The sequence below is a fragment of the Callospermophilus lateralis genome, chromosome 1 (assembly GCF_048772815.1).
Source record: "Callospermophilus lateralis isolate mCalLat2 chromosome 1, mCalLat2.hap1, whole genome shotgun sequence".
Lineage (NCBI taxonomy): Eukaryota > Metazoa > Chordata > Mammalia > Rodentia > Sciuridae > Callospermophilus > Callospermophilus lateralis.
This window is the reverse complement of record NC_135305.1, coordinates 32,483,181-32,498,373: the sequence shown is the minus strand read 5'-3', so window position 1 is coordinate 32,498,373 and position 15,193 is coordinate 32,483,181. Positions and strand designations below refer to the sequence as shown.

Genomic DNA, 15,193 nt, shown 5'->3' with positions numbered 1-15,193 from the left:
ATGTAAAGACTCTCTCAAATCACCAAAAGAAGCTACTTAAAAACAACAACCAAAAAAAGGAGCAAAAGATGTGAATAGGTAATTCACCAAAGTGAATGTATAGTGAGCAAATAAATACATGAAAACATACTTAACATTCTTAGTCATTAGGGAATTCAAATTAAAACCACAGTGAGATACCAATCCATACTATAAGGATGTTAAAAAATTTTTTAATATCTAACATCAAATTTTGACAAAGATAGGAAAACATGGAATTTTATCACATTGCTGGTGGAGATACGAAATGGTATAATCACTTATGAAAACAGTGTGCCCATCTTGTATGAATTTACTATATGACTTCTTGGTATTTATTCAAAAGAAAACATGTCCACGTAAGGATCTGTACACAAATGTCTATATCAGCATTTTTTCAAAACTGATGAAGTAGGAATATTCCAAATGTGCCTCTACTGGGGAGTGAATAAACTGCATTACATGCTTACCCTGGAATACTCCTCAGAGAGTAAAAGGTCTGACTTACTGGTCCAGTCCACACGTGGATGAATCTCAAACCCATTATGATAAGTGGGAGGAACCATATCCAAGGCCTACACATTGTATGATTTCACTTTTAGGACATTCTAAAAAGGCAAGACTATAGGGACAGAAGACAGATGAGTGGTTATTGTGGAAGGAATAAATAAATACAAAGGGCAGGGCTGGGATTGTGGCTCAGCAGTAGAACAGTTGCCTAGCACTTACAGGGTGCTGGGTTCAATCCTCACACCACATAAAAATAAAGGTATTGTGTCCAACTAAAACAAAATATTTTTAAAAAAATACAAAGTGAATCAAGGACCTTTTTAAGGTGTGTTGATGACCTCACAAAAATGGTGCTTCTCAAAATCAAGTGAATTTTACAGTGTGCCGGGTACATCTCTATTAACCTGACTTTTAAAAATCTACCTTAAAAATCATCCTGCCATAAGTGCTTCTTTCTCAAGTTTCTCCATCTCAAAAAATAACATTACTATCTACCCATTTTCTGAAACCAGAGACCTGGAGATGATACTTGGAACTTCCTTTTCCTTCACCCCCCCAACACCCACATCTAATCCATCTCCGAATTCCATCAATTCCTCTCCCAAAATATATTACATGCATAGTAGGAGCAGAATAAATATTTGTTAAGGAAAGGAGTAAATTGATGCACTTCCTACACTTAGAAAATAGTAAGATGGCAAAGTGATCATTACTGCAGGACCTTGGCTACATAAGAACTACATAAATGCATGTGTATGTTAACCCTACAGCTCTTAAGCTAAGTTTACGGCAGGGAGATGCCTACTACACTGCTGCCCAAAGAAAAGTGGGATCATCAAGTCTCAAGCCCCCCAGTGTGTTAGCAGACAGTCATGCCAGCCTCCCAGAAAGGCTTACCTCTCCACACCAACTGCTTGGCACAGAGAATGGAGCTCGGAGTTGTACAGAAGTGCAAAGCCGTGTGTCCACTTAGGGAGTAGCTATTGAGCTTTGCTCCCCGGTCGCAGAGGATCTTCACGCAGTCTAGGTTGGCCATTTCACAAGCCACGTGAAGAGGAGTTTTTCCATTGGGTCTACAGTTGATGGTGGCATTGTGGTCCAATAGCACCAGGAGACATTCCACATGACCAAACAGCACAGACAGGTGCAGGCCTGTTGCCCAGGATGACTTCAACTTATAACTAGGCAACCAATAACCTGAAAAAGAAAAGGAAGGATGGTTTTAACTTTTTGACCTAGAGTTTCAAAAGAATTTTTTTCCTCGTATTTATAAAATCAAGGCACAAAATTACTCAGTGATTTTGGATCAGTAGATAGAGAGTCTACCAGTGTTTCATTTAGCAGCATATTTAGATGCACTTCAATGGGTCAGCCTTTCTCCAGTTCTAGTAAGAACTGTCTCTACCATTTCTATTATCTTGTTCTTTTATTTACTGTACCTCCCTAGATTTCAAAAGTATTTCAATTTAAGACTGTCATTTATGTGACTGTATTTTATTTTACACAGTGAGTTACATAGACTCTTCAGGATATTTTTTTTAATTGTTAATGAATCTTTATTTTATTTATTTATTTATTTATTTTAATGTGGTACTGAGAATTGAACCCAGTGCCTCATACATGCTAGGCAAGAGCTCTGCCACTGAGCCACAACCCCAGCCCACTCTTCAGGAATTTTAATTCCCAATAATGATTTATCTTGAACAATTTCAAAGCTATAAATTTATAAGCTTATAATTTTACTCCATCCCAATTCTTTTTTCCTACACTTATTATTGTCCAAAGTGTGATTGTGTTCAATATTTCTTAAAAATCTGTCACATCAAGGGCTGGGGATAGAGCCCTTGATCAGCATGTGCAAGTTCTGGGTTCCATCATTAATGCTGAAAAAAAAATTAAAAAATTAGAAAGTCACATGGAGATTTTACATGCCTACCTTTGGCTTATACAATATCTCTTTCCAAAGGAGAATTTAAAGTAAATCACAAATGTTTACACAATACATGATTTTTAAAAATGATATAGAAAATAGATGAAAAGAAAAATGAGAAGAGTTCAAGAGTAAGGTAGGGTCTATGTTCTGTGCAATAGAACTGCATTGCAAATTTGCCTTTGAACTTCCTGGCAGCCTAAATAAACAGGAAAACTAGATGTGTTGCACAGTTAACTGTGACCACAAGAGCTATACACAAATTATTAGATCAGGAGAAGAACAGCTCTAGAACTGAGATCTTAAATAAAATTTTCCCATTAGTTATTAAAACTTCTTCTCTTTTCCTCTGCCTCTCTCTCCCTCCCTCCCTTTCTTATCCTTCTGACCCAATATTTTTTATACACTGAGTCTTTTTGCTGCAAGTCTTCGAGAATTGCCATATTTGACATCATTGTTAAATGATGGCTTTATAAACCTTTCTATGTCAATACCTACAGCCACAGCATTTGAACTCACTATGAATGAGGAATGGGAAATAGGTGGAGAAAGATGAAATATTGATGCCAAGATGAAGATGTGAAGATAACTCAACAGCCTAGTGGAGGCTTGAGGGCTGAAACAACAAAATAAATTTTAACATGGATAAGTCAAAAGTTTGCTTTGAGGCTATAAACATTCCACTGACAAGTAGGAGGTTAACAGAATATAGTTTAATGGTGATTTATTTGAGAAAAGATCTCAGGATTTGAGTTGGAAGTAAGCTCAAATAAGCCAACAGTGGGGTGCAGGTGCCACATTAATTAAAGAACACAGCCTAGAACAAGAGAACTAAAAGGAGTGTTCTTCCCTGATTAAATGAAGCCAGAATAACTCTAGAATAGTGTGATTACTTCTGGGCACCAACCCTTATAAGAAATGATAAGCAACTAGTGGGCACTCAGAGGATGATGACCACACTAAAAGTAAACCTGGTGATGAGGTATTAAAATTCTCTCATTTAAGCAAAAAAAAAAAAAAAAAAAAAAAAAAAATACTACATATGTATTGTTCTTGGATATTTTTCCTACAGGCATATTCACTCCTGTGTGAAATGTCCTGAAGGAGCACACTGTACTGTCTAACTCCAAGAAATCATTTGCATTGTGCTCTGTGAAAGGTGATTTTGAGAGTCATGAATCCTGGCAACCTGACATATGTGTAAGAATATACATATACTACAGCATTGTTTCTAAGAGTTAAACAATTTTTAAGAAATTCATTGTTCATCAATAGGAATCTGTTTAAATAAATATAATGCATCCATACAACTAAATACTATATAGCTATTAAAAATAATTGGACAATTCTATGTACACTGAAATGGACAGATGTGAAAATATACTATGCTATCATATGCAAATATATTTTAAATACTAGAACAAGAAAGTGTTTATAATGGTGGCTTCCAAGAACTGAAAAACTGGGGAACTGGGGCACAAGGACATAGATGTATATTCTTGAATGCCCCTTTGTCACTTTTAAACTTAGTACTTGCTTTATTACTTTTTTTAATTAGTAAAAATAAACTATTAGTTTTCTATTGGGCAGGGGAGGATTTTAAAGAAGCCATTTACAGGATGAATGAACTTACCCAAAGTTTGTCTACCCTTTAACCTAGATACACACTGAGAGACAGACAGACAGGCAGACACACACACACACACACACACACACACACAATTAATCCCTTTTGTATCCTATTCAGAATTCTAGGGCTATCTTGCTTTCTTTCTGTCCCATGTGTCCCCTTACGCAATATACCCTTTCAAAAGAACTCCATTTATTTCACACTAAGTCTAATAATGGATTGAGGATTGAAATGTAATCTCTCAGGATTATCTGAATTTATGTAGAAATGTGTATTCAGCCAATAGAATTGAGTTCTAAGACACTAATTTAAGATTCTAGACACTGAGAAAGCGACATTTAGTGATATGGCCTTTCCCTGGCAAAATCGTGTGTCCTTAAGTTCATAGTTTCATAGACAGTCTAAGCCTCAAGTGTGGTTCCATACGATGGTACGCATACAATATAGGGGTGTGTGTGTGTGTGTGTGTGTGTGTGTGTGTGTTCATATCTACACTTGCTTATACATTTCTGTTTATTTATTTATGTTGAATCTATGTTCCAAGCAGAGTTCTTATGTTATATGGTATGCAACCTGCTTTTGATGATGAATAAATTACATTAAAAGCAATATTTAAATCATTTTAATACTCAAATTTCCTCAACGAGCAACTTGCAAAGACAGCTTTCTCTGTCTTGGAAAGAAGCTGGTTCCAGATCTGCACACCAGGGTGGGTGTGTTTTCCCTGCTGATTAGCAGCACAGCTTAGGCAGCTCCATGCTGCAACTGATGGGAAACTCATGCCTGCTTCTCTAAGGGGAAGAAAAATGATCTCGCAAAGGAAGCAGCAGAGAACTGATTAAGAAAACACCATTTTGATGTAAAATCAAAGAAACGCAGAATGTTAGCGCTGAAGGGAAGATTATCCAGTCCAAGCCTTTCATTTTCCAGATGAGAAAACTGCCACTTTTTCAGTTTGCTAAAGCCATAAGTCGCCTGCCTCAGCCCAAGCTCATAGACTCAGAATATCTGCAATGCAGTTTTCATCTGTCTTTGTCTTTGTGGAAGCAGAATAGGTTTAGCTCCAAGCCTTTTTTACCAATCACAAAGAAAGGAAGAAGATCCTGAATTCATCTATAATATGTCACATCTCAGATATGGAAATGTATTTGCTTGTTGATTTTTTTTTTCTTTCTCTTAAATTCCCAGTAGCACCTAGAGAATTTATCCTACCCGTTTATTACATGAATCAGTCATCCTTGGCTTCTCAGCCAGTTTCATCTGCATCTCCTGTAATCATAACCATTAACCTGCAAATCAGGCTCACAGACCACCAGACTCTGAATTCGTCCAACTCCCAGAATGGCCTTGTGCCTACAACTTGCCTTTCCTAGATAAAAATTGTATAGTTGGGGGACAACAAGGCACCTTAGCTGCATCTCCTGGGGAGATGGCAGGGAGAAAAGGGAATAAACAGACCGTAGGCTATGGCTCAGGGTATGCTGGTAGGTATCCTGAAGCTCTGTTGCAGAACTTAAGTGTGCTGGGAGGGGTTTCTAGATGATTCAGCCCAGAGCAGAACAGGGAAGGCTGCTGCTCTGAGCAGAGAAAAGAGCAGCCCTTAGCTAAGAGGCCACCCACATACAATCAACCATCTTAAAATGTGAGTCTGGAGCCCCAGGTTACACTGTGTAGCAAGTGTGGAAATAAGTACACCTATCCCGAGGGAGGACCAAACCCAAGCTAAAACTGTATTCAAAACCACAGACTATATTGTCATATTGTGAGCATGGATGAATGTGTAACAACAAATCCCATTAATATGTACAACTATAAAAAATAAAAATGTGGAAAAAGAAAAAAAACACAGATAAAGCTATGCCTGTTAGCATACTTGTGTGCATGCTGATAAGTCAAGAGATCAAAATGTGTCCTCCAAAATAAACCCACCAATGGTCAACGGCATAAGGAAACACAGCAAAGTAATCAGGCAGATTCATTTTTTATACTCTCCCTTCTTCTCCCAGCTGAATTTTCCCAGGACTTTGAAACCTAGAATGTGATTTATTCTTAGTGTTTGTCTTTCAAAGGCCCCCCTCTGTTCACCTCTGCAGATGCTGGGCTGCCCTTTCTCTGTGTGCTCAGACTGCACAAAGGACAGGGGTGGGTAGCAAGCAGGAGACAAAGCCAGCGGCCGGGTGGGGGGTGAAGAAGCGGCTGCCTCCCTCTACTGCAAACCACTCACACTCCCATCTCATATCTTCCCTGTGTGCACAGTGATGGCTCCTTTCAGAACAGCTTGGCTTTAGCAAGGGGCTGAATGGAAAAGAAGCCAGGGAAGGGAAATACAGATTCTTCTCCCCGTGCACGAATCCCACAGAGGACTCCCATGATTTCACCTTCATAACATCATAGATTACTGAGGGTCTTGGCAAAGCCTCCATATTACACATGAAGACAATTAGTCTGGTAGAGGTTAATCAGTAAATTGTTCCCATGTTCATATAACTAGTACTGCTAGTACTGACAGAGTCAAACTCTCAAACTCTGTGTCCCCAAAAATCTGTAATTTAGAGACTACAAACGGTTCATCTCCAATCCAGCATGACTTGTAGCTAAAAGTTCTAAGGAATGTTAGAAGTTTTCCCCTTGCAAAAAATATGCAGACTAATCCCCCGAGTGCGCATGCGCCAGCGTTTGTGCAAGTTTAATTTAAATCTGAAATAAAAGAAAGATGCCTGTATGTCTGGGCTCAGAGCCCCCTAGCTCAGGAAACAAGGCAAGGAGTAGAGTGTTTGGGACACTTTTGGAGGAGAGAACTGGTTCTGCTCCTGTATTTGAGCCGAATGCTCATATCTCTGGTAAAACTTCAGCTAAGCTCTGTTGCAGTTATCAAGGACAATGTTATCTGGGTCAAATGAACCCCACACCCTAGAACCCTCTGTGATACAGCCAAAGGTCACACACACTGCTTATGGCCGGATTAGCAGACATTTGCTCTGCCTGTGTCCACTTATTTACATAGTCCTGGAGGATTATAGACTGAAGAATCAAAATTCTTGCCTTTTTTTTTTTTTTTTTTTGCAATTGGAATTGAATCAAGGAGCACTCTACCACTGAGCCATATCCTAGGTCCTGGAACTTGCAATCCTGCTACCTTAGACTCTGAGTCATTGGGATTACAGATGTGCAACACAGTGCCCAGCTTCTTGGCTATTTCTTAATAGTAATATTTTCTGGAAAATTCCCAAGAGTTCCTCCAGACAAGGTCAGGAAAGCGAGTTAGAAATGTAATATATATATTACATTATTAAAATTTTAAATTGTAGGTATATAATTTAAAAATTTTAATAAAAAAATCTAGACAGGGAAAAGTACCCTAGGATAGTAATAGGAATGCAGGAGAGTAAATTTCTGGCAAAGAGGAAAAGAGATTATTCATCAGGGGAGTAAAAATAAGAGCCTTCATGATATTTGGATAGCAGTTGCTACTTAGTAAAGTAGATAGAGTACCTGCCAGAAAGTTTTCAAGTAAAATCATTCATTGGTTTTTTTAATTAAAAATATGACTACCAACCAAGGAATCAGAAGCCGTGGGCCATAAATGAAGTACTTAAAGTGCATTACACTGATTAATAAAAGGACTCTGATTAACCTTGCTGACTAGGGAATTTCATACCAAAGAGATAAGTATAATATTCTGTTTGTATCATTAATGAGCCAAAACTCATACATCTGAAGGAGAATCAAAATGCATAGTGGGGAAAATCACTGGAAACAACTTTATGGAGACTCGTTCAGGTTTTCAGAATGTCTGTCACCAGTGGGAACCAAAAATACAAAAGGCCTCTTAAGTTTTCTTAGAGATTTCTTCTGAGTTTACTTTCATTCTAAATACTGTTTGCTTGGCTCAGAAATAATAATAATAATAATAAACAAAAAAAACCCATATCATACATACTTTGACTATTCAGATACACTGCATTCAAGAGTTAAGAATTCACTCAAGTATAGGTCGTTCCTAATTTAAAGTTGTCATCTGGTAAATGCTATTTTGCTTTCTTGCTTTTGAGACCCACATTTCTTCCGTTTCCTGGGAGGCCTCTCAGATGCCAGCCAGCACATTTTTATTGTTTGCTTTGAAAATTGTGAGAAGTGGCTTTTTTTTTAATTAATAAAACATGATTTTACCTGAAGATGTGATTATGAAGCTTAAAATAACTTGAAAAAAAAATAAAGTGAGATCTCTCTCATTTTAAGAATCACTATTATGGTACTGGAGTGTAGCTCAGCGGTAGAGCACTTGCCTAGCAGTGTGATTACACAACCACCCCCCACACACCAAATAAAAAAGAAAATATAATTTTTTTGTACTGGGATTCAAAGCCCAGGGTTCAAAGCCCCACCCCACCCCACCCGTCCCCCGCAAAAAACATGATGCTGGTTAAAAAAAAAAAAAAAAAAAACACAGACAGGGCTGGGGTTGTAGCACAGTGGTAGAACTTGCCTAGCAAACATGAGACACTGGGTTCGAGCCTCGGCACCACATAAAAATAAATGAATAAAATAAAGGTATTGTGTTCATCTACAACAAAAAATATTAAAAAAAAGAAAAACACAGACACAGCACCAACAATTTAAATACTCATTCTGGAAACTGGATTCTAAATCTGTTTTCTAGTACACTAATAGGAGAAATTACTCAGTGAAAGAAGCCCAGGGCTAGAGGGAAAAGCAGAAATTAGTTTCTAGAGTTCTTTGTAATCCAATAGCTTTATTCTATCTTCCTCACAAAATCCACATTTGTTCATGAGATCAACTTTTGACTACTCATGTACTGATAAGATTATATATTTGGAAGAATGATATTCAGATCCTAAGTTAATTTCTTTGCCAGCAAAGTTCTGAGTTGCCATTCCAAAAATTACACACTGATTTCATGTTGGCTTATGGGTACTATATTTAGAAATAAAATTTAATAACTTTTAAAATCCTATAAAAATGCTATTGTATGTCCTAAAGGAAATAAAAAAAAAGATTAAGAATTGATTGTACTACTGTTAATCTTCTTCAGGACAATCAAATGTTGAATACAGAATTATATTATTAACTACATAAGAAAATGTAAAAGCATATCTGTTATAGACTTTACACATTACTTACTAAGCCAAAAATAACTAAAAACTGAAGGTTTTCATCCTTTAAAAGAAAACAGTAGTGTTCTGTTTCCTCGTCTGAATACTAGTTACATAGGTTCGCCTGTTTTGTGAAAACTAATCAAGTTGCCCATTTATAACTCTTCTGCATAGAGCTTTTCAAATGCACTTTTAAAAGTCAAAGAGTAACGTGTAACAGGTTCAAGAGGGCAACGTCTAGAAGTTCTGCTTTTATTTAATAAAGTCTCAAAAACTTTAATCCAGCCACAATCCTTCAAGGCCACACATAAATGGGTCCTATTCTTTTAGAACTATTGGGAAAAGAACTCAATAACTCACTAACCAGTTGTAGACCACTCGGCTCCACACTGTTCTCCGAGAATTCCTTTGTGAATGAAGAAATTAACAGAACCACTTACATATACTTTGTTTGGCAAGCAACTAGGATTCTATTTATCATTACCATGCTTAATCTTAATATTAAAGGATTGATTATTAGGCTGGAAGGATGTAGGGAAAAAAATTGAAGTAACTTTGAAGAAAGATGAGGTTTTTGCCTGGATTGAAGACTGAAGAGAAAATCGTATACCCACACTCATGTTTAACAGAGAGGAAACATATTTGTGCGCTCTCTTGCGTGCACACATGCACATACCAAGGATTTCCTGCATAAATCCTGAAGATAAGACACAAGTCCTATTATTTCTGTGTAGACACCCACCTGTTATACATAAGACTGGAACTGTTTCTTTCCTCTCCCAGACGGTGTAAATTGCTGTTTCCTAATTGAAAGCCACATCCCACAGTCCTAACACTATGAAAACACCCATTAGTGTGAATGAAAATTTAGCTCTATGAGGACCATAGGAGTCTGCTCATATTGACAAGAAGAATTTAAAATGCATTTTCTTCTCATTCAGAGGTGATGACACCATTAGAAGCAGCAGAAAAAAACACCCTGCTTCCCGAGAGCCAGCATCTCAAAGTTCCTTTTTCATAACCCCAGAACCTTTTCGTGGTCTGGGTAATTTGGCTGCTCAGGAAATGAGAAAAGGCAGTCTTTGTGACTCAGGGTCAAATAAATTACCCACCAGCTTGAACCTGAGTTATTTTACATTGAGCACAAATATAAGTTTTAAAAATACCTTTAAAATATACTGAGCACTCAGATAGTCTTTCATTGAACAAAGTCAAAAGATGAAAGCAATCACCTTATGATGATTTTATTATATTATGATTCTAGCACATAATTTTTTTTCTTTTTAACAGAGTCCCTATCAACATTTAAAGAAAAAAAAATAGACCCTCTCCTTTATCTTTCAATCAAAATAGAAATGCCAATTCATTACAAAGTCCTGAAAGTACAAATCACAAACTCAGTAACTGGCCTCAACTATTCAGTACTTTCTTTAGAACTGAAAAGAAGATATGAGTGAATTAGCATAGAAATATGTATCATTAGCTATTGTATCTGAAAATTGAAGGAACTGATGATTTATATATAAGCACAAAACATATTTAAACTTTAACAATAAGTACTCTCTTTCTAAATGCTATACACAAGACTTCATCATCTATTTTATTTAAATAGAAGTGATGTTGAGCAGGGTATTTATTTGCAATCCACTCAGGAGAGGGCCCAACTACTCAAGTTCCCCCCACCCCTTTAATTAGTTGATTTGGAAAATCAGAATCAGTATGCTAATTTATTTCCAGTTTATTAAACATGTATTCCTGAAAATACTGAGATTTAAAAAAAAGGAAAAAGAAAAAAAAAAAACTCTTTCCTAATTTTTTCCTTAGCTCTGTATAAGGCAGGTCTTCTGCATTAAGCATTTGTAGTCTAAGAAAAAAGTTAAGTTTTTGGTTTCTCTGAGTTCCACTTTTGTGCCTGAACGGAAACTCTTTAAAATGATGAAGACCATCAAGGTGACTGTGGCACAGCTTTATCCATTTATTAAACCTCCAAATTGGGGAGAAAATCCCCTTTTTCATCCACATGAACACAGAGATACTATATCCCTAAGTGGCTGTTAACAGAGAATTAACAGCCTGTTCCCAAGCCAGCCACATTGTCTAGATTATATCTCAATAGTTTGCTTAACCATAATCCAAAGATATTTTCTCTATTCTGGGTCATCACAAAAAAAAAAAAAAAAAAAGAAAGAAAGAAAAGTTTGAAACACACAGTGTGTCACTAAATGTGATTGTCCAGGATTTCAAAATCTAGGCAAAGGTAGAGAGAAAGAAGAAAGACAGATATAAGATGCAGACACAGACACAGACACACACAGACACACACACACACACACACACATACACACACACAATAATACACACATATGCACATATATCCATACATTTATACATACATACATATACATGTGTGTGTGTATATATATATATGCATCAGCCCATATGCATTCTCATTTAAAAAGAAAATACTTTTTAAATAAACACAAAGAAAAATAAGAGCTACTTTTTTGGAGTAGGTCACTGAAGCTGTGCCTTTTTAAAAAATTTCTTTTCTATCAATTTTACAATTATACCTGTATTTTTACCTTGTTTATAAGATGCCAAAACCATGTTCTCATCTTCAACTTCAAACACTGTGTCCACATCTATTTCCCTTTGGATTAAAATAGACTTCAATTTTCCGTAGTCATTTGACTTTAGCGCCTCAAGGAAATTTCTCTTAATTAACCTGGCAGTTCCAGATTTACTGAGAGGGACATTGTTGTTATCCATCCTCCTCTCTCTCTGGAAGCTCTGTTGTGATTTATCAGGAGAACAGCACTAAGCGAACAGGCACATGCTGGAGAGTCCACAAACTGTCGGCTAATTTTATCCCAAAGTTATGCTGATCCGTTCTATTTATATAGGGATCATTTCAAACTTCAAAATATCCTTCTTGGCTGTCAGTGCATTTTCAGGTCCTTTAAACTGGTTATATATTAGCAGGTCCATTCACTAATATATAGTGCTGATATGAAGGAAAGCTCCCGCAACACATTTCCGAGCATGAAATGTCACTCTTATTTCTTATATGATCAAAGTAATAATGTAAGATTTAAAAGCTCTTAATGCTCTTTTTTTTTTTTTTTTTTTCTCCACTCAGTAAAAACATCTGGTGCCTGGCTGGAGACCCAGGGTCTTGCTCTGACTAACCAATAGCCAAAAAACGAAAATTTGTTTCAGTTCTGGAAACCTGTAGTAATTTTGTAATAGAAGTCTGTAAAAATCAAAAATGGTTATACACATTTGAAAACAAACAGAAGGTTTTCAAATGACCTAGACTTGAAAATTTTGAATATTATGAAACAGCAGGGTGGGCAGTTGGTGGGGGGTATTTTAAGTAAAAAAGAGCTAAAGAGGCAAAACAGCCAGATGCAACAAGTGAATGAACTTTATTGAACCCTGTGTTTTCTTCAAATCAATTAGAAAAGACTAGACAGAGACCATTTGGAAATACAAATATGGACTAGAGATTATTTGATAAAATGCAATTATTCAATTGTTGATTTTAAGGTATGATAAAGATATTATCATTATGTAGAAGAATATTATTTTTCTTAAGTCATGCATTAAGGACTAAAGTGGTGCTGTGGCTTAAACCCAGTGCCTCACACACCACATGCTTTACCACTAAGCTACACTCCCAGCCCCTAAAACTTCTTTTATAAAACTTCAGATAACACTAATGTAGATAAGTAGATAAGAATACGTGTGTGTGTGTGTGTGTGTGTGTGTGTGTGTGTGTGTTTGTGACCAAGAGAAAATGTACATGTGGCAAAAAGTTAAAAATTGGCAAATTTAATGAAAGATATACAGTTGTCTGTACATCATTCTTTCAGTTTTTTCTGGATGTTTGAAATTTTTCAAAATAAAAAGTTGAGGAGAAAAATTTACTTTTTAAACTTATTAATATTAGAAAAGTGATGATAAAAAACACTAGCTGGAATGCAAATAAAATACATTTGTGTATATTGTTGCTAGGAATCAAACCGCTAGGGAATTTCTGTGATATGATTAGCAATATGAATTTCTAACAATTTATAATGATACTATTATTTGAATATTAGAATTTATTTAAGTATGTAAACATAGATGCAAACCATAATACAATTTTTGACTTCTTATATTGATGTGTAACAGAAATACAGGAAAAGGACAAGTCATAAGTATATGGCTTATCAAATTTTCACAAAGTGAACATGCCTGTGTAATCCAATAGCCATATAGACTGGTCTAGCCACACTGACAACTTGTGGAAAAAGCCTCTTCTACTGAATACTGATGGTTAGCTATTAGTATATTAAATATTACCTATGTATATATCTCATATTCCTGGAAGCTATTTTAGAGGGAAAGTCAAAACTCTCAAAGAGTAGAATAGAATTCAATAGATGCATTCAAACTCACTTAAAGACTCCTGTACAGAGGTAAGATTTTAAAATGCTAATACTTAACCATCAGTGTTATTAGAAGGGATTTTTGCCATAACTTACCAGTATGAGAAGATGAGTGTATATCAGGGAGGTAAAGGGGGTCTTCAGATCAACTCCTTGTCCTCTAAACTGTCCCTGATCTGGGATAAGGGCTCATCATAAAATTGGTCCTACTTGGCTATATTCATATTTATGCCTCCCTAGACTTTCTCTAGCATATTTGTTTTTTTCTGGAACCATCCCACCCCACCAAAGTTCAACTGGAATAAGTACATGAAAGTGGAGAGGTGAGAACCTGACATCTAACCCTTGTATCAACCTATACTCCTCATAATCCATTAAGACTTCCAAACATCCTGGGCAGAAGGGTCCAGTTTTGAACTTTTTACTTCCTCTATAACTTTCCCTCCTTCTCTCTAGGTCAATAAGCCATAGGTCAAAAACGGTTTTCATCTTTGTACTGCAGAAGAAACTCCATGATTTGAGTCCTTCAGGCATGATCATTGATACACTAGAAAGGAAGTGCTTTAGAAAATCCTCTTTTTCTTAATGCCTGATTTTCATAATAATTGTCTTTCTGAAAGTCCTGTTCCATAGCTGTAAAAATAAATAGAGCTAAACTTTGTGGGATAATTTGAGAAAACAAAGCCAATCGTGAAGAAATATATAAAATTAAGAAAGTTATCACTATTATTCCACTAAAAAAATCAATTATTGACCAATTTATCCAAGCAGCAGAAAATAAAACTTAGAGATTATTTATAATTAAAAACAAATATCAGTGTAATTAAAAATTGCCTGACAACGTCATTCTAACATCTAGGAAATATCTTGACCAATGCTAATAAAACAGATTTGAGACATGTCTTCATTCTCTAGATCACGCTTCAAGTCACCATCCCTCTAGGACTCGGAGGCCACGTTACACAGTGGCCATGTTTCACACTGTCTAGTCAGACCTGTCAGAAAATCTTGTCTCCTCAGCTTTAAAATGAAAACTCTCCATCCTGTAAAATGAGTTTTTTTATTAGTGTTTCATGACATTCCCAGGACAGTGTCCTCTTCTCTTGAAATGGTATGAAGAAGCTTTCTGACAAGGTGTGATGTTGTGGCAAGTGGCCCACAAAACCCTACTGGACTCTCTGGGGACCTGTGGCTGAGGCAGGAGGCACAAAGGCCCAGCTGTTTGTTTTCCTGATGTCTCTGTATAACACAATCTGACCACTGGACTACCATCTCTGGAACAGGAATGGCTCCTTAGTTTATTGTTACACTGAAACATGAATTTGATGCTGCGAAGTGGCAATTACCAAATACAATCATAGGAAAGAAAAGAGAAGCCACAATAGATCTAAAATATATCTTCAGAAATCAAAATTTCTAAAAACTAAAAAAAAAAGTCATTTCCCAGCCTATAATGGTGTTTTCATATATTTCATGATACATTTTGACAGCAGAATTTTAACGTATACAGATGTCAGTATTTTTCTTTTATTGTTTATGCCTCTTTGTAATTTTGTCT

General features: G+C 36.2%; 1 protein-coding gene across 1 annotated transcript in view; it reads right to left on the bottom strand.

Moving 5' to 3' along the window:
• Asb4 (ankyrin repeat and SOCS box containing 4) overlaps positions 1 to 12,037 on the bottom strand; it is a 56,414-nt gene extending 44,377 nt beyond the window's left edge. The window contains exons 1-2 of the mRNA XM_076861393.2: positions 11,785 to 12,037; positions 1,426 to 1,725 (exon numbers count right to left, since the gene is read on the bottom strand). Coding sequence (XP_076717508.1) covers positions 1,426 to 1,725; positions 11,785 to 11,971 — 487 coding nt within the window. The 5' untranslated portion in view covers positions 11,972 to 12,037. The remainder of the gene's footprint in view (positions 1 to 1,425; positions 1,726 to 11,784) is intronic.
• Between the last annotated feature and the right edge of the window lie 3,156 nt (positions 12,038 to 15,193).